The sequence below is a fragment of the Podarcis erhardii genome (assembly GCF_964252035.2).
Source record: "Podarcis erhardii genome assembly, chromosome: W".
In the NCBI taxonomy this organism is placed as follows: Eukaryota; Metazoa; Chordata; class Lepidosauria; order Squamata; family Lacertidae; genus Podarcis; species Podarcis erhardii.
In genome coordinates, this window is record NC_138506.1 from 13,720,057 (window position 1) to 13,739,892 (window position 19,836).

General features: G+C 41.3%; 1 protein-coding gene and 1 long non-coding RNA gene across 2 annotated transcripts in view; one reads left to right on the plus strand and one right to left on the minus strand.

Moving 5' to 3' along the window:
- Window positions 1-19,463, minus strand: part of LOC309333201 (NF-kappa-B-repressing factor-like) — a 40,229-nt gene extending 20,766 nt beyond the window's left edge. Inside the window, exon 1 of the mRNA XM_081846604.1 lies at window positions 18,849-19,463. Coding sequence (XP_081702730.1) covers window positions 18,849-19,129 — 281 coding nt within the window. The 5' untranslated portion in view covers window positions 19,130-19,463. The remainder of the gene's footprint in view (window positions 1-18,848) is intronic.
- The window catches only part of LOC309333278, a 332,363-nt gene that overhangs the window by 242,798 nt on the left and 69,729 nt on the right, over window positions 1-19,836 (plus strand). The gene's annotated exons all lie outside the window — the stretch shown is intronic.

The following is a 19,836-nucleotide window of genomic DNA, read 5'->3' on the forward strand; positions in this document are numbered from 1 at the left end:
TTATTCCCCCAAGGCTCTCAAAAGACAAGGGCTGCAACTACGCAGGCCTATGCCTTCTACGTTTTTCCAACAATTTGGATCTGACCGTATTAAATGGTCGTGTCGACAGAGAACCCAGTGGGGAATTCACATTTATATCCAACATGGGAGCCTCCACTATCGATTACGTCCTAGTGTCATCTAACCTTTTGAGCAGAGCACGGGAATACAAAGTGGTGGAGAGGGTTGACAGCGACCACCTACCGCTCTGTTTAATATTGGACGTAAGAAAAGATTTATTTTGCTCTGATAAACTTGAAGCCCCATGTTACGAAAACATGGAGCTAAGATACTCGCGTATTAAATGGTCCAGCAAACTGAGTGATGAAATATCGGAAAGACTTCACTCAGATACTTTTCTTGCTAGAAAGGAGAACCTCGTTAATTCCCCAACTCCTGAGGCTAGATTAGACATGTTCCGGGAACGGATTTCGTCCCTACAACCTTATCTGACTAACAAAAAAATGCCATGGCAATCTCTACACTCTAATAAATCCAAACCCTGGTTTGACCAAGAATGCATGGCTATGAAACGCCTCCTGCTGGATAAGTACAGGAACTATAGAGCAGCGAACCTACCTTCGCTTCCATTAGACTGGTTTGAGTTAAAACGCAGTTATAAAGCTTTGATTAACAAAAAAAAGCTCCAGGCACAAAGGGAGGAATGGCAGTGCCTAGTGGAGGCCTCCCGAAGGAAAGATTCTGCCACGTTCTGGAAAACAATCGCAAAAAGCTGGAGAGACTCCCCGATCGAAATCGAATACTCTATACCTGCTGGAGCATGGGAGGCCTTTTTCCTCTCATTATATTCATCAAATCAACTGGTCCCAGCTCTGCTTCCCGCTTCAAGTGAATTTGGCAAGGAATGGCCCCCTGTAACCACAGAAGAAATTACTGGCCTTATTCAATCTCTTAAATCAGGGAAAGCCCCGGGTGCTGACAATATCCCACCAGAAATTCTTAAGGCAAATGTTGAATGGTGGGCCCCTGTGCTAGCCGCCTTATTCACTAGTATAAATCAAACAGCTATTATCCCTGAGGACTGGGGTTTAGCCATCATCATTCCAATATTCAAGAAAGGAAACAGATCTGAGCCAGCTAACTATAGACCAATCAGTCTATTAAGTATTATCAGCAAACTATACGCTGCTCATTTATGTGACAAATTAGTGGAGTGGATGCCACTATCTATCTAGAATGTATAACTTGCTGTTAAAATGGAATACACAAGACGAAATGGTTAAATCGGCTATGATAAAGTGGGCGCAGGACATTGGGCATAACATTATGTTTGAGGATTGGGAATGGTTGTGGACCACTGGGTTGAACTTCACCGCATGTAATGCTCTGAAGGAAAATGTAATGAAAATGATATATAGATGGTACATGACCCCAGTTAAACTTGCCAAAATATACCATTCGTCTGATAATAAATGTTGGAAATGTAAAGAAAATGAAGGAACATTCTTTCACCTCTGGTGGACATGCCCTAGGGTGAAGGCCTTCTGGGAAATGATATATAATGAGCTGAAAAAGGTATTTAAGTATACCTTCACTAAGAAACCAGAGGCCTTCCTTCTGGGTATTGCCGGCCAGAAGGTGTTAAAGAAGGACCAAACATTCTTTATGTATGCAACAACGGCAGCAAGGATACTCATCGCAAAAAACTGGAAAACTCAAGATCTACCCACACTGGAAGAGTGGCAGATGCAGCTGATGGACTATATGCAACTGGCCGAGATGACTGGCAGAATCCGAGACCTGGGAGAAGAGAAAATGGAGGAAGACTGGAAGAAATTTAAGATGTATCTACAAAAACATTGTAATTTGGTTGAATGTTAAGAAGGATGCTAGATTATAAAAAATTGGCCACCACTAAATTAGATTTAAATTTGATGATAAGTGAGATTAAAGAAAATATAAATTTTTTTTTGGAAGAATTGCTAGATTATATTCGAATGAGTGGATATGATATTGTAAACTAGTTGATAATTTGTTTGGAAAAAAACTTTTAATGATGTAAATGGGAACGGGAGACGTGAGGGAGTCCAAAGAAGTGATGAAACTATGTTTGTGACAGAAGTAAGATTGTTTATTATTTGTGCATTTATATTTAAAAACTTTAATAAATATTTATATATAAATAAAAAAAAAATAGTGGAGTGGATGGAAAGAGAGCATATTCTATCAGAAGCTCAAGCTGGTTTTAGAGCAAAGCGTTCAACTATAGACCAGGCCCTTATCCTTCAACACCTGGCAGACAAATACTCTAGAAAAGGGGGGTCTTTATATGCAGCTTTTGTGGATTTCAAATCGGCCTTTGATCTAATACCAAGGGATAGACTCTGGGAAAAGCTTGGCGCTACAAACATAGATAAACGCTCATTACGCCTTATCCGTGGTCTATACGAAAACACCAGGGTGAGGGTAAGATGCGATCGGTCAGGCCATCTAACTAAAGAAATTAAAACACACTATGGGGTTAAACAAGGATGTGTCCTCGCGCCAATGCTATTTAATTTTTATATTAACTCTCTAGCAGTAAATATGGCGAAAGAAAATGCCCACCCTCCCAAACTGGCAGGTATGCCCCTCCTGGTGCTTCTGTATGCGGACGACGCAGTCCTACTCTCCTTTTCCTGCGTTGGCTTGAGGAAGCTTTTGAGATCACTTGCTGATTATTGTCAAGCGGAACAACTATTAATAAATTACAGCAAATCTAAAATTATGGTGTTTTCAAAAAAAAGAAGGAAACACAAATGGAGAATTAATGGTCAACCTATTGACCAGGTAGCAACTTTCAAATACCTGGGAATAACTTTTCAGGAAAGGGTCTCGTGGCACCAACAGATGAAAAACACCATTGCCAACGCAGGAAGGGCCAACAAAGCCCTTACAAGATTCTTTCACGGGAAAGGGGGAAAATACGTTCCAGCGGCCTCCCAGGTTTTTGCTGCAAAAATACTCCCACAACTCACTTATGGATCCCAGGTTTGCAGTTTTAAAAATTTTGCGCCTATGGAGGCATTTCAAGCAAAATTCTATCGGTGTTTATTGGGGATCCCTCCCTGTGTATCTAATATAGCTGTCCGCTTAGAAGTTGGACAACTACCCGTTAACGCGCGTTTGTGGATTCTAAAGATACACTACTGGTTAAAACTTATTTTTTTCCCGGCCGGTTTGGCGCCCTTAACACTCTTAGACACCTTTCATTCTACCTGGAAAGCTTCCCTGTTTGAAAAGATAAGAAGCTTGGGATTCTCCCCGCAGATCTTGATAGCGGCAGGATATGAGAGAGCCAGAAGTCAAGTGCTCCAGCGCATTAGGGACATAGAGCTGCAATGTCATATGGGCAAAATGGATAAACACGCCACAATTAGAGACTTTGGGAGAGGGTTCTCACCCGCAAACTATCTGGCTGATTTACAAATACCTAAGTACAGACATTCCTTTACCCTGGCCAGATTAAACGTTCTGCCCTCTGTCCTGCTGTTAGGCAGATATGAGGGCAAACCATATGAGTCACGTGTTTGCCCATGTGGCTCATCGGAAGTGGAAACAAGTTTGCATGTATTGCTGCACTGTAGCTATTACAAGGATCTACGCCTGACCTTTATTGCCCCAGTTCTACAAAAGCTTAAAAATGAATCAGAACTTCAATGTATGAGAGCCTTGGTAGAAGATAAGGTTCCTGTAATTACGATCAATGTTGCTAAATTCTGTGCAGCCGCTATCAGGCGCAGAAAACAAGAGCTTTCCAATGTCAACATGCAGGCGAAGGCAAATACTTAATCTTATTCATGCTGTCCAATCTTAAATTGTTGTTATGGCCTAATCTGTATTGAAATTGTCCTTTGTTTTTTCCGGTGTTATGTTTCGCTGACTAGCTGTATGAACCAATCTGGTCTGTGACCGTTTAATAAAATTTGATTTGATTTGATTTGAAAAATATATTGGAATAAATGTAGAATTGTGACGATATATCATATTTTTCGCTCTATAAGACGCACCAGACCATAAGACGCACCTAGTTTTTGGAGGAGGAAAACAAGAAAAAAATATTCTGAATCTCAGAAGCCAGAACAACAAGAGGGATCGCTGCACAGTGAAAGCAGCAATCCCTCTTGCTGTTCTGGCTTCTGGGATAGCTGCGCAGCCTGCATTCACTCCATAAGACGCACACACATTTCCCCTTACTTTTTAGGAGGGAAAAAGTGAGTCTTATAGAGCAAAAAATACGGTAAATGTGCAGAAATACGATGTAAGCATGTGAAAACCAGATGACAAGATGGAGTGAAGTCAAGTGGCTCTGCAGAGCCAAAAGTTATGTAAAAGGGAATAAGATGTTATGTGAATGTTAAAAATGTAAAATCAATAAAATATATATTAAAAAAAGAAAAGAAAAAGAATTTCTGCAAAGCAAAGGGGGTGGGAAAGCAATTGAAATAGATCAACACATTTTATTGCAAAACACTCACATCTTAGATCTGGAAGGTCATGATTTTAAATTTGGCTGGCATGCATGTCTTTAGTACGGGAAACCTAAAATATATGAGTTTTTTGAATCATGTTATCAGGAAGAATTTGTATAGAGTCTGGAAGAAATTGTCAGTACGCCTTTCAATCGATGTCAGCGACTGGGCTCAATAACTGGTTCTGTCCCAACTGGGCTAGGCGACTGGAGCACTTTCAGAGACCTTCCAATCCTGGAAAACAGGTCCCAGTGTACTGGACCCACAACTGTGCATTGTGAGCACCAGACTCAGCAGAGTATAAATAATGCAGAAGCTAGCTGTGAAGCATAGCTCCTTTTATTTCTAACAGCTACTGCAAACTAAAGAACTACTGGTTTGCATGAGTGTTACATCTCCCACTCAGCCATCTGGTCACTACATAGATAAGACTCTCTCCACACACAGAGTCAGGCAGTCAGTCAGGAGCGGAAGACGAGAAGAGCAGTTTCCACCCCCTCCTTTCTCAAAACATCAGATCAGGATATTCTTGCAATGGGTGGGGGTGAAAATATAAACAATCTCCCCCTTTTTATACCAACCATTGCAGAATCTAAGACATTTGCAATTTATGTACATATACAGCGAGTTGTTCCCTGTTAACAACTTTGGTTAGTGCATCGGCAAGTATTTCTTTCCCTGGCATATAGGACACTTTCACAATTCCTTTCTGGATGCATTCTCTAGCTCGTTGAAGCTTAATTTGTAGATACTTTGTTCTCTGTTTACAGCCTTCAGAGTGGAGCAAAGCTATACAAGCTTTATTGTCCTGATAGACCTGAATAGGACAAGTAACTTTCACTTTTACATCCTCATACAGTTGTAATAACCACTCTATGTCCATGAGGGAAAGAGTTAAAGCATTAAGTTCTGCTTCCCAAGAACTCATGCTTACTGTCGCCTGCTTCCTACAAGATAAATCAAAAAGGCATTGATTATACAAGTAGCACACACCTGAAGTGCTTTTGCCATCAATTGCATCACTGCCAAAACTGGCGTCGGCATAAATTTCAAGACCTCCAGATTTTTGGCTAGTAAGCTTCAACCTGTAATGCACAATGCCTTTTAAGTATCTCGCTATGCGTTTCAGCGCCTTCCAGTCTTAAACTGTGGGTTGGTTTGCATGTCTGCTGAGCAGATTTACACTTACAGCAATATCTGGTCTTGTGCACCTTGCTATAAAACTGAGTGAAAATATCAACAGAAATATAAGAACCTGCTGGAAAGGGAAACACCCCTATGGTTATCGCCAATGGAAGCTATTGCAATCAAGAGAATCAACATGGACAGACAGCGGACAACCTATACAGACTTACTGGACCTCTCAGGGAGGGAATCCAGATTGAAACCAAAGGAAGGAATAAGGAGCCAAGTAACAGACTATTTACAGTACCATCAATTGTATGATATGTTTAAACTAGGTAAGAAAAATGGATTTCTGGACCAAAGCTCACAAGAGATTTATTAGAAAATAATGAAAAACTATTGTCTAAATGTATAAGCTACTATTGGAGTGGGAAACAAAAGATGAGCTGGTAAAAGCTTCAATGACTCACTGGGCAACTGATATAGGGCATAATACAGAATTTGACCTCTGGGAGAAATTGTGGAAGAAAGATTTGAAATATGCCACAAGGTACACTTTGAAGGGAAATTATATGAAAATGATTCATAGATAATATTTAACACAGAGTAGATTACGTAGTTAAGATGTATAAACCTGAATCTGATTTCTGTTGGAAATGTAAGGAAACAGAATGAACTTTTTTCATATGTGGTGGGTATGCAAAAAAGTTAAAGAATATTAGGAAATGACATGATGAAATGGAAAAAAATGTTTTAAAACAACATTCCCAAAAAAGCCAGAGGCATTCCTGTTAGGAATGGTTCTAAAGGACTTCCGGAGGCGGCGCGAACGGCAATGGCGGTCCCCTTCATCTTGTGAAGAGGAAGCTCTGCAGAAACGGGTCGTCCGCTACGGCGAAGCGGAGACCCTTGCTGAAAAACCACAGGCGGCAGAAGCCTGTGGCCGTGGGGCTCAGCGGGCACCATCAGCGCACCCCGAAACCGCAAAGGGACCTCACAAGGGGTTCCGGAGCGTGACGGGGGTTGGCGCGGTGCTGTGAGCCGATCGCTCTTTCTGTGGGGTGAAGCCGCTAAGCTGTTGTCGGTGAGCGCTGACCTTTTTCCTGGGACTATTCGGCTAAGAAAACAACTACCCGTGAGTAGGTGAAGCTTAATGAAACTGCATTTAATTGGATTTAAAATCTGAAATTTGGCACTGAAACGGGAGACGCAACCAGGAAGTCCGTCTCCCGGCTTTGTTTAAGACTTCAAAGCAACGACGTTTAAGCCTAATGCCTTTGAGATCGTGATTTTAAAAGTCTAAACTTCAACATCAAAAAGAAGATCCCCCCTTAAGAAAATTGAGGGGGAAAGGGATAAATTTGACTTTTGCCTCTTCCTCTTTCTTGTGGATTTATACAAAGAACTGTTGAATCCCCGGTAATCGGGCTGCCAAGTCGTCAGAATTGACAGGCTGTTTTGAACTGCTATATTGTAACTCGCACTCTATGGGGACATTGTATCTTTATTAGGATTACTCTGCAAAAGTTAAATCTTAGAAGGTCTGCTGGAGATTTGTTACTGTATAAACTTTTAAGGGACACTTTGAAAATTAAGAAAGACTTTTTAAACTGTGGCTGTAAGGATAAACATAGTGTCCCTCTAGTGGAGTTTTGAAACTGTGCAACTACTGGGGGATTTTTCCATCTCTGGACTTGGGGATTTTCCATGAGAAGAACTGACCGTGGGACTGACCTTGACTCATAGACAGAAGTGGGATGAGTAGAATAACAAGATCAAATAAAACCAAAACACAGCAGCCTAGCATAATTTCTCAGCTATGTAGATCATCTGTTCCCAGCCTCCCTGTCGCACAAGAGGAAGATTTAGATCAAAGCAGGCCTGAAGGAATGGCCTCAGGAGGGGACTTTACTTCTGTGCTAAATAAAATTTATGAAAAATTGGATGGCTTAAGTAAGCAAGTGACTGAACAATCAACTAAAATTGACCAAAATACAGCCAGTATAAATAACTTAACTCAGCAAGTTAGTTCAAACGCACAAACTATTGGTAAACTTTTGGAAGAAACTGCGTCGAATCGGAAGACAGCTGAGGAGGCCAAAGAGAAAGTAGAGGCTGTGCAACAGGAAATAAAGCCTATGCGTAAACAAATTGGGGAACATCAGGACTTTCTGTCTATGATAGAATTGAAGAGTAAGGAGAACAATTTGAGAATTAGGTCAGTCCCAGAACTTGAGAAAGAGAATTTAAGTGAGTATCTTACACAGGAATTCAAAGAATTTTGGGCCTTGGAAGAGGACAAGGACTTTAAGATAGTAAGTGCGTTCAGGCTCGGCAAGGGAGGGAGGAAAATCAGGTCGAGAGACTGTTTGATCTCCCTCAGATCGAAGGAGGAGAGAGACAAGATATTGAGTGTGCACTTCCAGAAAACTTTGGAGATCCAGGATTCAAGAGTGGAAATTTACAAGGACATCCCCAAACATCTGCTTGAACTTAGAGCTAACTATGGAGACTTAGTGGCACTGCTGAGAAGTAACAAAGTTGTTTTCAGATGGGAATTCCCCCAGGGGGTATCTTTTTCATATAAAGGGAAAAAAGTGAAAATAAGATCAGTTGAAGATAAGGAAAAAATTTTGAGTGAACACGGAGGAGACCTTCAAAAAGAGGTGGAGGAAGAACTGAGAGCCTTAAGATCTGGAGAATTGGGCTCAATACTACCACCTTTGGGATCTGACCTACCAGGGAAAGTGACACCACTGTCAAAGGAGGAAGAACTTTTGGGAGCAGTAGGAGGGAAATAGAAGAACAGCATCATGTCTCTGCAACTATTAAGTTGGAATATTTGCGGTCTAAATTCCCCGGAGAAAAGGAGGAAAGTTTTTCATTTATTAAAAAAGGAACAATTGGACCTAATTTGCCTACAGGAAACACATGTGATTAGGCTTCATAGGAAAGTCTTGATTAATAAAAGATTGGGCCAGGAGTTTATTGCATCGGACAAGGTTAAAAAGAGAGGAGTGGTCATTTATGCAAAGGAAAGCCTATTACCAAAATTTATTTTTAAAGATGAACAAGGAAGAATCTTGGCAATTGAAATTCAAACTCAAGGAGAAAATTTTTTGATTTTAGGAATTTATGCACCAAACGAGGGGAAATCGGAGTTTTACAAGAAGTTGCATGAGACAATGTTGGACTACATGGACTATAATAACATCATTATGATGGGAGATATGAATGGAGTGGTATCCACGAATATGGACAAAGAACAGAAACAGACTGTAACAAAAGAGGGCAGACTTCCAAAAACTTTTTTTGAACTGACTGACAATATGGATTTAATTGACATATGGAGAACCAAAAACCCCTTGGAAAGAGAAGGAACATTCTTTTCTGAAGCCAAATTGACATGGACTAGAATTGACCAGATATGGACAACTAGAGCACTGGCACCTAAGATAAAAAAGGTGGAAATCTGCCCAAGAACTTGCTCCGACCATAATGCCGTAAAGATGGAAATGAAACTAACACCAACCGGTTCCTTTAGATGGAAGATGAATGACACCTTATTACGAGACCAAGAGATTATCAAGAAGCCCCAAAAGACACTGAGAGACTATTTCGAAGTAAATCTGAGAACTATGGTGGAAAAAAGAGTAATCTGGGACGCAAGTAAAGCGGTCATGAGAGGGTTCTTAATTCAACAGAATGCTATAAAAAAGAGGACTCAAAATGAAAAAAAGGAAAAATTTTGGAAAAAATAAAAGAAGGGGAGAAGAAATTAAGGTCGAAACCCAACTCTAAGGAGATTTTGAGGGAAATTAAATTATATCAAGTACAATATATGAAATTGATAAATCAAGAAGTAGAATGGAAAATAAAACAGATGAGACAAAAGACATTTGAATCGGCAAATAAATGTGGGAAGCTGCTAGCTTGGCAGTTGAAAAAGAGACAGAAGTTAAATACTATTACAAACCTTGAGATAGAAGGAAAAAACATTCAGAATCCTGCAGAGATTAGAAGGTGCTTCCAGAGATACTTTAAACAACTTTACACACAAGGGCCACAGAAAGAGACTGATATAGACCAATTTTTAAGATCTAACGGATTACAAAAAATATCTCAAGAAAAAAAGACAATTTTGAATTGTACAATTACGGAACAGGAGATTGAGGGTGCCATCCAGAACATGCAGTTGGGCAAGTCTCCAGGGCCGGACGGGCTAACCTCCAAATATTATAAAACTTTGAAAGACTATCTAATTCAACCATTAAAGGAGGTTTGTAACGAAATCATGGAGGGGAAGAAGGCGCCGGAGTCGTGGAAAGATGCTTTTATTACACTTATACCAAAATCTGAGTCTGAAAAGACACAACTTAAGAACTACCGCCCCATATCCCTTCTAAATGTGGATTACAAAATTTTTGCTGATATTTTAGCTAACAGACTAAAAAAAGTACTAGCAGAAGAGATCCACAAAGACCAGGCAGGCTTTCTCCCAGGTAGACATTTGTCTGATAATACAAGGAATATAATTGATATTTTGGAAATATTACAAGTGAATATCAATACAAAAGCAGCCTTAATTTTTATTGATGCGGAGAAGGCCTTTGATAATATTTCTTGGGATTTTATGAAGGAAAATCTTAAGGGAATGGGGGTGGGACAAGGGTTTGAAAATGGTATAAGTGCAATTTATTCAGAACAAAAAGCTAAATTGATTGTTAACAATGTGGTGACTGAAGAATTTAAGATAGAAAAAGGAACACGACAGGGTTGCCCTATCTCTCCATTGTTATTTATTTCGGTCCTGGAGGTGCTGCTGAATATGATTAGAAGGGACCATTTGATTAAAGGAATTCAGGTCGGAGCTAAAGAATATAAATTGAAGGCTTTTGCAGATGACCTAGTCTTGACATTACAGGAGCCAAAATCTAGTATGAAAAGGGTATTAGAACTGATTCAAGAATTTGGTCAGGTGGCTGGATTTAAACTGAACAAGTTAAAAACGAAGGTTTTAGAGAAAAATTTAACACAGACTGAAAAACAAAGGTTTCAGAATGAGACTGGTTTGACTTTAGTTAAGAAAGTGAAATACCTGGGGATAAATATGACAGCTAAAAATTTGAATTTATTTAAAGACAACTATGAGAAATGCTGGTCAGAATTTAAAAAAGACTTAGAAATATGGTCCAAATTGAAGCTTTCCTTGTTGGGTCGAATTGCAGTTATAAAGATGAATGTATTGCCAAAAATGTTATTTTTGTTTCAAACTTTGCAGATTGTGGACAAGATGGATTGTTTCAAGAAGTGGCAGAGAGACATCTCTAAATTTGTCTGGCAGGGCAAAAAGCCCAGAATAAATGTGAAGGAAAGAGGGAGGTTTGCCCTGCCAGACTTTAAACTTTACTATGAATCAGCAGCTTTCTGCTGGTTGAAAGACTGGCTGCTTCTTGAGAACACTGATATCTTGGATTTGGAAGGTTTAAATAATGCTTTTGGATGGCATGCATATTTGTGGTACGACAAGGTTAAAGCGCACAAAGCTTTCAAACACCATATTGTCAGGAAAGCATTATTTAATGTCTGGATAAGGTACAAAGATTTACTGGAAAGCAAGACCCCAAGGTGGTTGTCACCTATGGAGGCAAAGGCTCTGAAAAGACTCAATATGGAGGCCAAGTGGCCGAAATATTGGGAGATATTAGAACAAGAAGGAGATAAATTGAAATTGCAGAGCTTTGAGAAACTAAAAGATAAAGTGCGAGATTGGCTTCATTACTATCAAATAAGAGAGGCCTATAATATGGACAAAAAATTGGGCTTCCAGGTGGAAAAATCGAAATTGGAAACAGAATTGTTAGAACCTAAAACTAAGATTCTTTCAAGAATGTATAACTTGCTGTTGAAATGGAACACTGAGGATGAAACAGTTAAATCAGCTATGATTAAATGGGCACAGGACATTGGTCATAACATTATGTTTGCTGACTGGGAAAAGTTGTGGACCACCGGTATGAAGTTTACGGCATGTAATGCCTTATGAAAATGATTTATAGGTGGTACATGACCCCAGTCAAGCTTGCTAAAATTTATCACTTGCCTGATAACAAATGTTGGAAATGTAAAGAAACTGAGGGTACATTCTTTCACCTTTGGTGGACGTGCCCAAAGATTAAGGCTTTCTGGGAGATGATATATAATGAACTGAAAAAGGTATTTAAATATACCTTCCCTAAGAAACCAGAGGCCTTTCTCTTGGGCATAGTCGGCCAATTGGTGTTAAAGAAAGATAGAACGTTTTTTATGTATGCGACAACAGCAGCAAGAATACTCATCGCAAAGTACTGGAAGACACAAGATTTGCCCACCTTGGAAGAATGGCAGATGCAAGTAATAGACTACATGGAATTGGCAGAAATGACTGGCAGAATCCGAGACCTGGGAGAAGAAGCAGTGGAAGAGGACTGGAAGAAGTTTAAGAACTATCTGCAGAAATACTGCAAAGTGTACAAATGTTAAAATGATGTTGGATATAAAAATAATATGGCATTAGGGATACAGTTAAGAAGTATGTAAAAACGTAATAGAAAAAGGGCGAAAGATTAAAGCTATATTATGTCAAAAGTAAATAATATGTTAAAGGTGTTTAAACATAAGGAGGAAAGATTGGAGACATAATAGAAGTGATTTTAATAATTAGAAACTAGTTTTGAAAGAGGGTAAGGATTTGCTGTACCTGATTGGACAAAGAGGAACACAAAAAAGGGAGGTGTGAGGAAGTCAAGAAAGAAAGTTATGTAAACATGAACGTAAAAATTGAAGTTTTTATTTTTAATTCTTTCTTCTTTTCTGATCCATGTCTGTGATTGTTTTTGCTGTTTTGTACTTTTCTGATGTTTTTTTTCCTTTCTGTTAAAATAAATATTTTTTTTTTTTTAAAAAAGGAATGGTTCTGAAGGAGGTACCCAGGTGTCAGTAAAAAATATGTATGCGACAACAGCAACTTGGATCTTGTTAGCACCAAAAGGGATGGTCCCTAGTTAAGAGAATTGGCAACTTAAGATGATAGAATATGCAGAGGTAGCAGGTCTTACAAGTAGAATAAGAGAAGAACAGGCATTTAAAGAGGAGAGGAAAATTTTTGTTGAGTATGTGGGAAATAATTGTACACAGTTGCAAAAGCAGGCAGTACTAAGGTAAATTCAACCGTATAACATATTTAAAAGGGATGTAAAATGGGGAAAACTGAAATAGATGAATATACAAGAATATGCAGGAATTATGGGTAAATTAAAAGAACCTTGGAAGGGGAAGGAGGGAAGTTGCTGAATGTATGGGTATAGTGAAAGATGTTAATGTGGTAATGTAAAATCTGAAAACTTTAATAAAAATTATTATTATTTTTTAAAAATATGAAATAACTAACCACAACGGATGCTTCAAATGGTTTCCCCAAATTCAGCTGAAATTGCAACTGATACAGGCTTTTCCAGTCTCACTATTATTCAACCCCCTGAATAGAATCCCTCACAACAGCATAAATACAACAGGTGTTGTCTCAAGCACACCTGGTGCACCAGCTGTAACACATGAAATACCTGAGCTGACTAGGGGGTCACGGAGTGTCAAATTTGGCTGTATGTTAGAAATATGGCTAAGTCAAGAGAATGGTCCAAGAAGGTAAGAGATTGTTGGCCTTCACAAACAAGGAGCAGGATACAAAAAGATAGTGAAGGCACTGAATGTTCCTAGAGACACTATTGGAAGCATAGTTTGCAAGTTCAAAGTTAAAGGAACAGTGGTCACACTACTTGGATGGGGCAGAAAAAGGAAGCTATCTGTGGCAGCAACCAGATATCTGAGAAGGCAGGCTGGGAAAAACCCTTGAGTGACTGCAAAAGAGCTGCAGCAAGACTTGATGGCAAGCAGGCACTGAGGTTTCAGTGAGCAAAGTAAAGCACGTAGTAAATGCAGGTGGTTTCCATGCCAGAACTCCAAGACGTACACCACTACTGACCCAAAAACACAAGAAAAGTTGGTTCCAATATGCTCAAAATCATATACACAAGCCACAAAAGTTTTAGGATTCCTGTTTCCAGCGGTGAGAAATGGCTGACTCCCATATGCTTGGATCCCAGCCGTGACGGTAATTCAGAAGAAGAAGAGTTTGGATTTGATATCCCGCCTTTCACTCCCTTTAAGGAGTCTCAAAGCGGCTAACATTCTCCTTTCCCTTCCTCCCCCACAACAAACACTCTGTGAGGTGAGTGGGGCTGAGAGACTTCAAAGAAGTGTGACTGGCCCAAGGTCACCCAGCAGTTGCATGTGGAGAGGGGAGACTCGAACCCGGTTCCCCAGATTACAAGACTACCGCTCTTAACCACTACACCACACTGGCTCTCAGGGCTGATAAGGGGGTAATTAGCCCTGGCAGACTCCCCAGGGTGGGGGAGGACTGTCTCGTAGACCCGCAGATTGTCTGAGATTGTCAGCTTGCATCAAGGTGCAAGCGGCAGGACACTGGGTCCCAGAGCACGACACGGCTGGCACTCTCCGATGCCATTCTCATAGCCGGAAATATTTGCTTGATAAAATGATTGGATTTGGAGAATAAACATAGTCTGGACTGAAGAAGACTAAGAAAAAACCTGCAGAACTGTACAGTCCCTGGTGTTTAAGCTTGGATTTCAAAGAGATTCTCATCATGGCGTTTGGATTACGGAGGTGTTTGGTATGTCCTTTTTTTCTTCTTAATATCTACAATTGGTTTTCTATGCCAAGCCTCATCAAGAAACTTTTTTTAAAAAAAAGAGTACAGATGGACTTCTATTTATAATTAAGTATTCAACTGTGCAGCTTTACTCAGACTTGAAAGACTTGATAAAGATAAAAGAAGAAACAAGATGGCGCTTGTTAATATGACGCAGCACGGAAAAATGAGAATTCCTCCCTTTTTCGAGGGAAGCAGGACATATTTGCTAGCTGACTTTGTAATGACTTGAGATAACAATTTTGGACAACATATAGTGCAGCTGTTTGCAGAAGTTTTTCATTATGAGCGAGAGAGAAGGCTGAATGGATGTCTAGCAGCCCCCCTTGTAGGGCCCGAAGGGTGGGATTGTGTGGTCTCCGAGAGGCTGATCGATCGCCAAATGACTTATATCTGTGGAATACAGTTCATTTACATTGCAATATTGCAAACAGTATGCTCAACAATTTACAGTAACAACTTAACAACGTGGAAGCTACTATGTTATTAAATCTCAAACGAAAAGTTTGGACAACAGCCCGGATTGGAATGATTTAACAATTTGGGAGTTGCTGCGTCATTAAACTTCAGACAATAGACTTGGACAACAGCCCGGATTGGAAGATTGGAATGGAGTCAGGGAAAGCTGCGCTGGCAAATAGACAGTTGAAAATATATATATACACAAATAAAGCTGTATTCGATGGATGAAAGGATATATGATTTCTGACATGACTGAGAATCGCAGAGCCAGGGACAGAGAACTTTAAAGCGTTAAGATTGGGATGTGGAAAACATGAAAACAACAAAAAGAGGCAGGATTGAAGATATTGGAGATACACTTCAAAGGTCCAGACTATGGGGAGCCCCCCCCCCAAAAAAAATTATTATTAATAATTCGGATGGTAATTTGGTCATTTTTATGTTAGTTTATTGTTTTTAATTGGCTTATGATATGGATATGTTGATTGGCTGTTTTTATTGGAAAATCAATAAAAATGATTTAAAAATAATAATAATACAACATTCCTTGTTTCCCTAGAGTGGAAACAGACAGGGGGGGGGGTTATTCCAGCCGCCATCCCTCCTCTCTTTTGCCACTCTCTTGCATTTTGGCCACTGCTCCTGATGCTGTCTGCTGGCTCTGTGCCAGCAGCACATCGGCCCATCCTTACAAGGATGTAAGCCACACTGTATCTGTAACTACAAGCTAAAGGCTGCCTTCAGGGATCATACTGTGAACTGAATGTGAGTAAACTTCATTACTTATAAGGAAAAAAGAAATAAAAGACACAAGTCTTTAAGGGTTCTTACCAGGAATATACTCCAATCTGGGCATGCCAGATTGGATTGCTTAACTAAAGAGATTCAAATGAATCTGCAAACTAGCTTTCTGCTGTGTGAAGGGGAATGAGCTCTGAGATCTGTATCTATATTTATATCACTCACTAGCATGAGTGAGGAAGGATAATAATTAATCAATATATCCTCTCCTACTGTCCACAACATTCCCACAGAAATGTCATGCCATCTGTGAGTAAGCTGAAGCTTGGGCATCTTTGGATTTTCCAACAAGACAGTGATCCAAAGCATACCTCAAATTCCACCAAGGCTTGGTTGCAGAAGAAGTCCTGGAAGGTTCTATAGCGGCCATCACAGTCACCTAACTTGAACCCCATAGAAAATCTCTAGTGGGATCTGAAGAAGGCGGTTGCAGCACACAAACCCAAGAATATTACTGAACTGGAGGCCATGAGGAATGGGCTGAGATTCCTCAGGAATGCTGCTAGAAGCTGCTGTCTGGCTATGCATCTCATTTGCAGCACATCATAGCAGCAAAAGGCTGCTCTACTAAGTACTAAAGATTCTTGTCATGAAGGGGTTGAATAATAGTGAGACTGGGGAAGCCCATATAAGTTGCAATTTCAGCTGAATTTGGGAAAACCACTTGAAGCATCCGTTGTGTTGAGCTATTTCAATCGCTTTTGTTTGATTTGCTTATTGCAAACAGCTGAAAGTCTGTAATTTTGACAATAAACCTGATTCGCAATGAGGGTTGAATAATTTTGATTGCAACTGTATGCTATGCTGACTATGTCCAAATCCAGAATATACATTTAAAGCACTATGATACCCCTATTCCCCTCACAGAGCTGCTATTCTCAAAGTGGTTAAATAATCACAGGGAACTCTGGGAATTGTAGCTCTGAGTTAAACAGGATTGAAGCAATGACTTTTTAAAGTGGTATAACAATGATTTAAATGTTTGCTGCAGATGTGGCCCCAGTAGCCGATAAAAACCAGGGGCTCCATTCTAAATAGCTCAGTCAGTAGATCATGAGCCCATTTGGGCAAAAGGATTCCTGCATTGCAGGGGGTTGGACTAGATGGCCCTTGTGGTCCCTTCTAACCCTACAATTCTATGATTCTAAGACAACCTGCTCATCCTGCCCTCTGACCTGGAAGCACTGGCTTCTAGCTTCCTTGTTTGTGGGACGAGGAGTGAATAATGGAGGATGAATTATTCTGGAGAGAAGAAATTGGGCCCCAAATGATGCAAAGTTAAGGAAACGTGGGCTGCCTGCAGGTGCAAACCAAAGGCCCATCCATGCCACAACAGTGGACATGGCAGACTATTAAAGAGGTCCACAAGATTTATTGAACCACACAAATATTCAATACCTTAACATAGTCGGGAAAATATTACTTGTGAAGTAGAAGATGATCCAAGGATTGGTTTTGACCAATGACGGTGATACCAATATTCCCCTGAAGAAGACCTGTAGGGTCTCAAAGGTGTTGGGAACTTGGAATCGCTTTGTGGTTCAATGAAGATGGTAAACAGAACATTTAATATTCTGCCTTTCACTGGCAGAATATCAGGCTTTGTCGCTGCTCTATAATGGCAATCAGACAGGTGCTAATGGGGTGCTCACAAGAATAGAAACTGTGGAATATTCTTCCTGCAGAGATTTGCCCAGCTTCCTCTTTGCTGCCTTTTGAACCCAAAGCAAAAGTGTTTTTATTTAAGCAGTCTTTTCACGGTTAGTTCTGCTACTGTTTTTCCCAAAAGGTTTTTCTTTACTATGCTCTTGGTGTTTTTAAATGACTGCTTGCTTCAAGTGGATGGTTTTATCACAGGGTGCTCTTGTTTATTGCATTGTTACTGGTTTTCTGTCTGTAACCTATTCTTAGTATTTATTGCTACAGCATGATATAAATATTAAATACTAACACTGAAAATCAATGAATGGAAAGGAAAATGAGTTGTGAACAAAGAATAAAGAGAAGAGGAGGAAAAGGGAGCTAAGGTCAGTAGCAGAGCATCTGCTTTGTACGGAGGGCCCAGGTTCAATCCTTGGCACCTCCAGGTAAGGCTGGGAGAGATCCCTGTCAGAAATCCTTGAGAACTACAGGGATGGGAAACCTGTAGCCCTTCAGACCTAACTGGACTCCAACAACTCCTATCATACCTGACCAATAACAATAATACTGGCCAAGACGAGTGGGGCTGGTGGAATTTGGCCTCCAACAACATTGGAGGGACACAGGTTCCCTGGCACTGTTGCAGACAATACTGAGCTAGAAAGAACAATGGCTGACTCAGTAAAAGGCAGCATTCTATGTCAAAATTATTGAACAGAAAGGGATATAGCTCAGTGATAAAGCATCTGCCTTGTTTACATGAGACCCCAGGTTCAATCTTTGACTCTTTTCCCCAGCCCTCCCAGGAGATGCCTTAGAAATCCAAAGTTGGAAGGGAGCCTGAGGGTCATCTAGTCCAACCCCATGTGATGCAGGAATCACATCTAAAGAATCACTAACAGAGGGCCAGCCAACCTCTGTTCAAAAACCTCCAGTGCAGAAGAGTCCACCACCTCCAGTGGTAGTCTGTTCCACTGTCAAACAGCTCCTACCATCCTAAAATTCTTCTTAATGTTCAGTTGGAATCTTCCTTCTTGTAACTCCAGAGCAGGAGAAAACAAGCTTGCTCCATTTTCCATGTGGCAACCCTTCAGATATTTGAAGATGGCTATCACATCACCTCTCAGTCTTCTCTTCTCCAGGCTAAATATACCCAACTCGCTCAATCATCCATCATAAGGTCTGGTTTCCAGACCCTGTCAAAAATCCTGGCGAGCCCCTACCCCTCAGCACAGACAATATTGAACTACACGGACCTGTATAAGACAGCTTCCTGTGTTCCTAAACAAACAACAGGAAATGCACTGAATGGATGGATGAACGATATGCGTGCGTGCGTGTGTGTGTGTGTGTGTGTGTGTTTCCCCCCACCCCCACCCCCACCCCCACCTCCCTATTAACAATCCGAGCCTCTTCTTTGTTAACAAGGGTCTTTGGCTATATATCACAGTTATTACTTGCGCGACTGAGGACTTCATGTGTGCAGAGATGGGATGGGGAAGTGCATAATAAACGAAAAACGTTCCTCATCTCACCTGCATCCCATGAAGACGTGGTTGGTCCAAGCATGAGACAGTGCCAGAAGCTTCTGGAAGGCGGCAGCGTCCGAGTAGCCCCGCAGGTTGCGGAGGAGGAACTGCCTGCGCAGAACCCAGTATCTGTCGTTCTCCTGCTTCTCGCGCCACTGCTCTAGATCGTGCTCTGCAGCATCGGCAGTAGGCTGAGGCGGCGGTGGCTGCTTCGTTTGGGAAGGAGGAGGCGGCGGCTGCGAGGATGGGAAATCCTCACCGGGTAGCGTCCACCCTCCGCTGGCCATGGGCTGGCCTTGTCGGGAGTAATGCCAAACGGACCCGGCTTGTGTGAGTGCCGAAGCTTAGCGGAGGGTCGTGGTAGGTAGGTAGAGGCAGGAAGGGGCTGCCTGGCAGCCAGATCCGGATTTCCCTTGATCCGGATCCAGAAAGGAGGAAGAGCGGCAGCAGCTACACAAGGGCACAAATTTATCTGTTCACACGTGCAAGCGACTGCTTCCTTTTCTCCCTCAAGCCCCCCCCCCTCTCTCTCTCTCGTTTCTTTCTCGTGTACGCGCGCACCTAGTGCTCTTCTTTCATTGCTACAATGTAACTCCCGTCGCGCACACCCCCCCCCTCGCTTGTTACACTCGGCTCACGTGGGTGGAATAGAACGTCCAAGGCCCGCGAGATCTCCGGAGAGACAAAAAGAAAACGCGCGAGAGGGTCAACTGGGCGGCCCAATAAGTAGTAAAGCAGTTCAGCGGGTTAAAAAGGATGCTTCGCTCCTCACAGCGACACCTGGAGTCGTGGAGGGCCCCAGGATCGGAGCTCTCGGATTATGTGAAGGTGGGAAGAGTGCAGATAGTGAGTGGCAGCCATAAGACTCTAGGGCACAGGTCCAGAGACTCACTGAGCAGAATGAGCCCGAGGGCCCCCCAATCCAGCACAGCTGGCTTGCCACATTTTGAAGTAAAGTTGGCACCTAAAAGGGTTGGAGGAAAGACCATGAAGT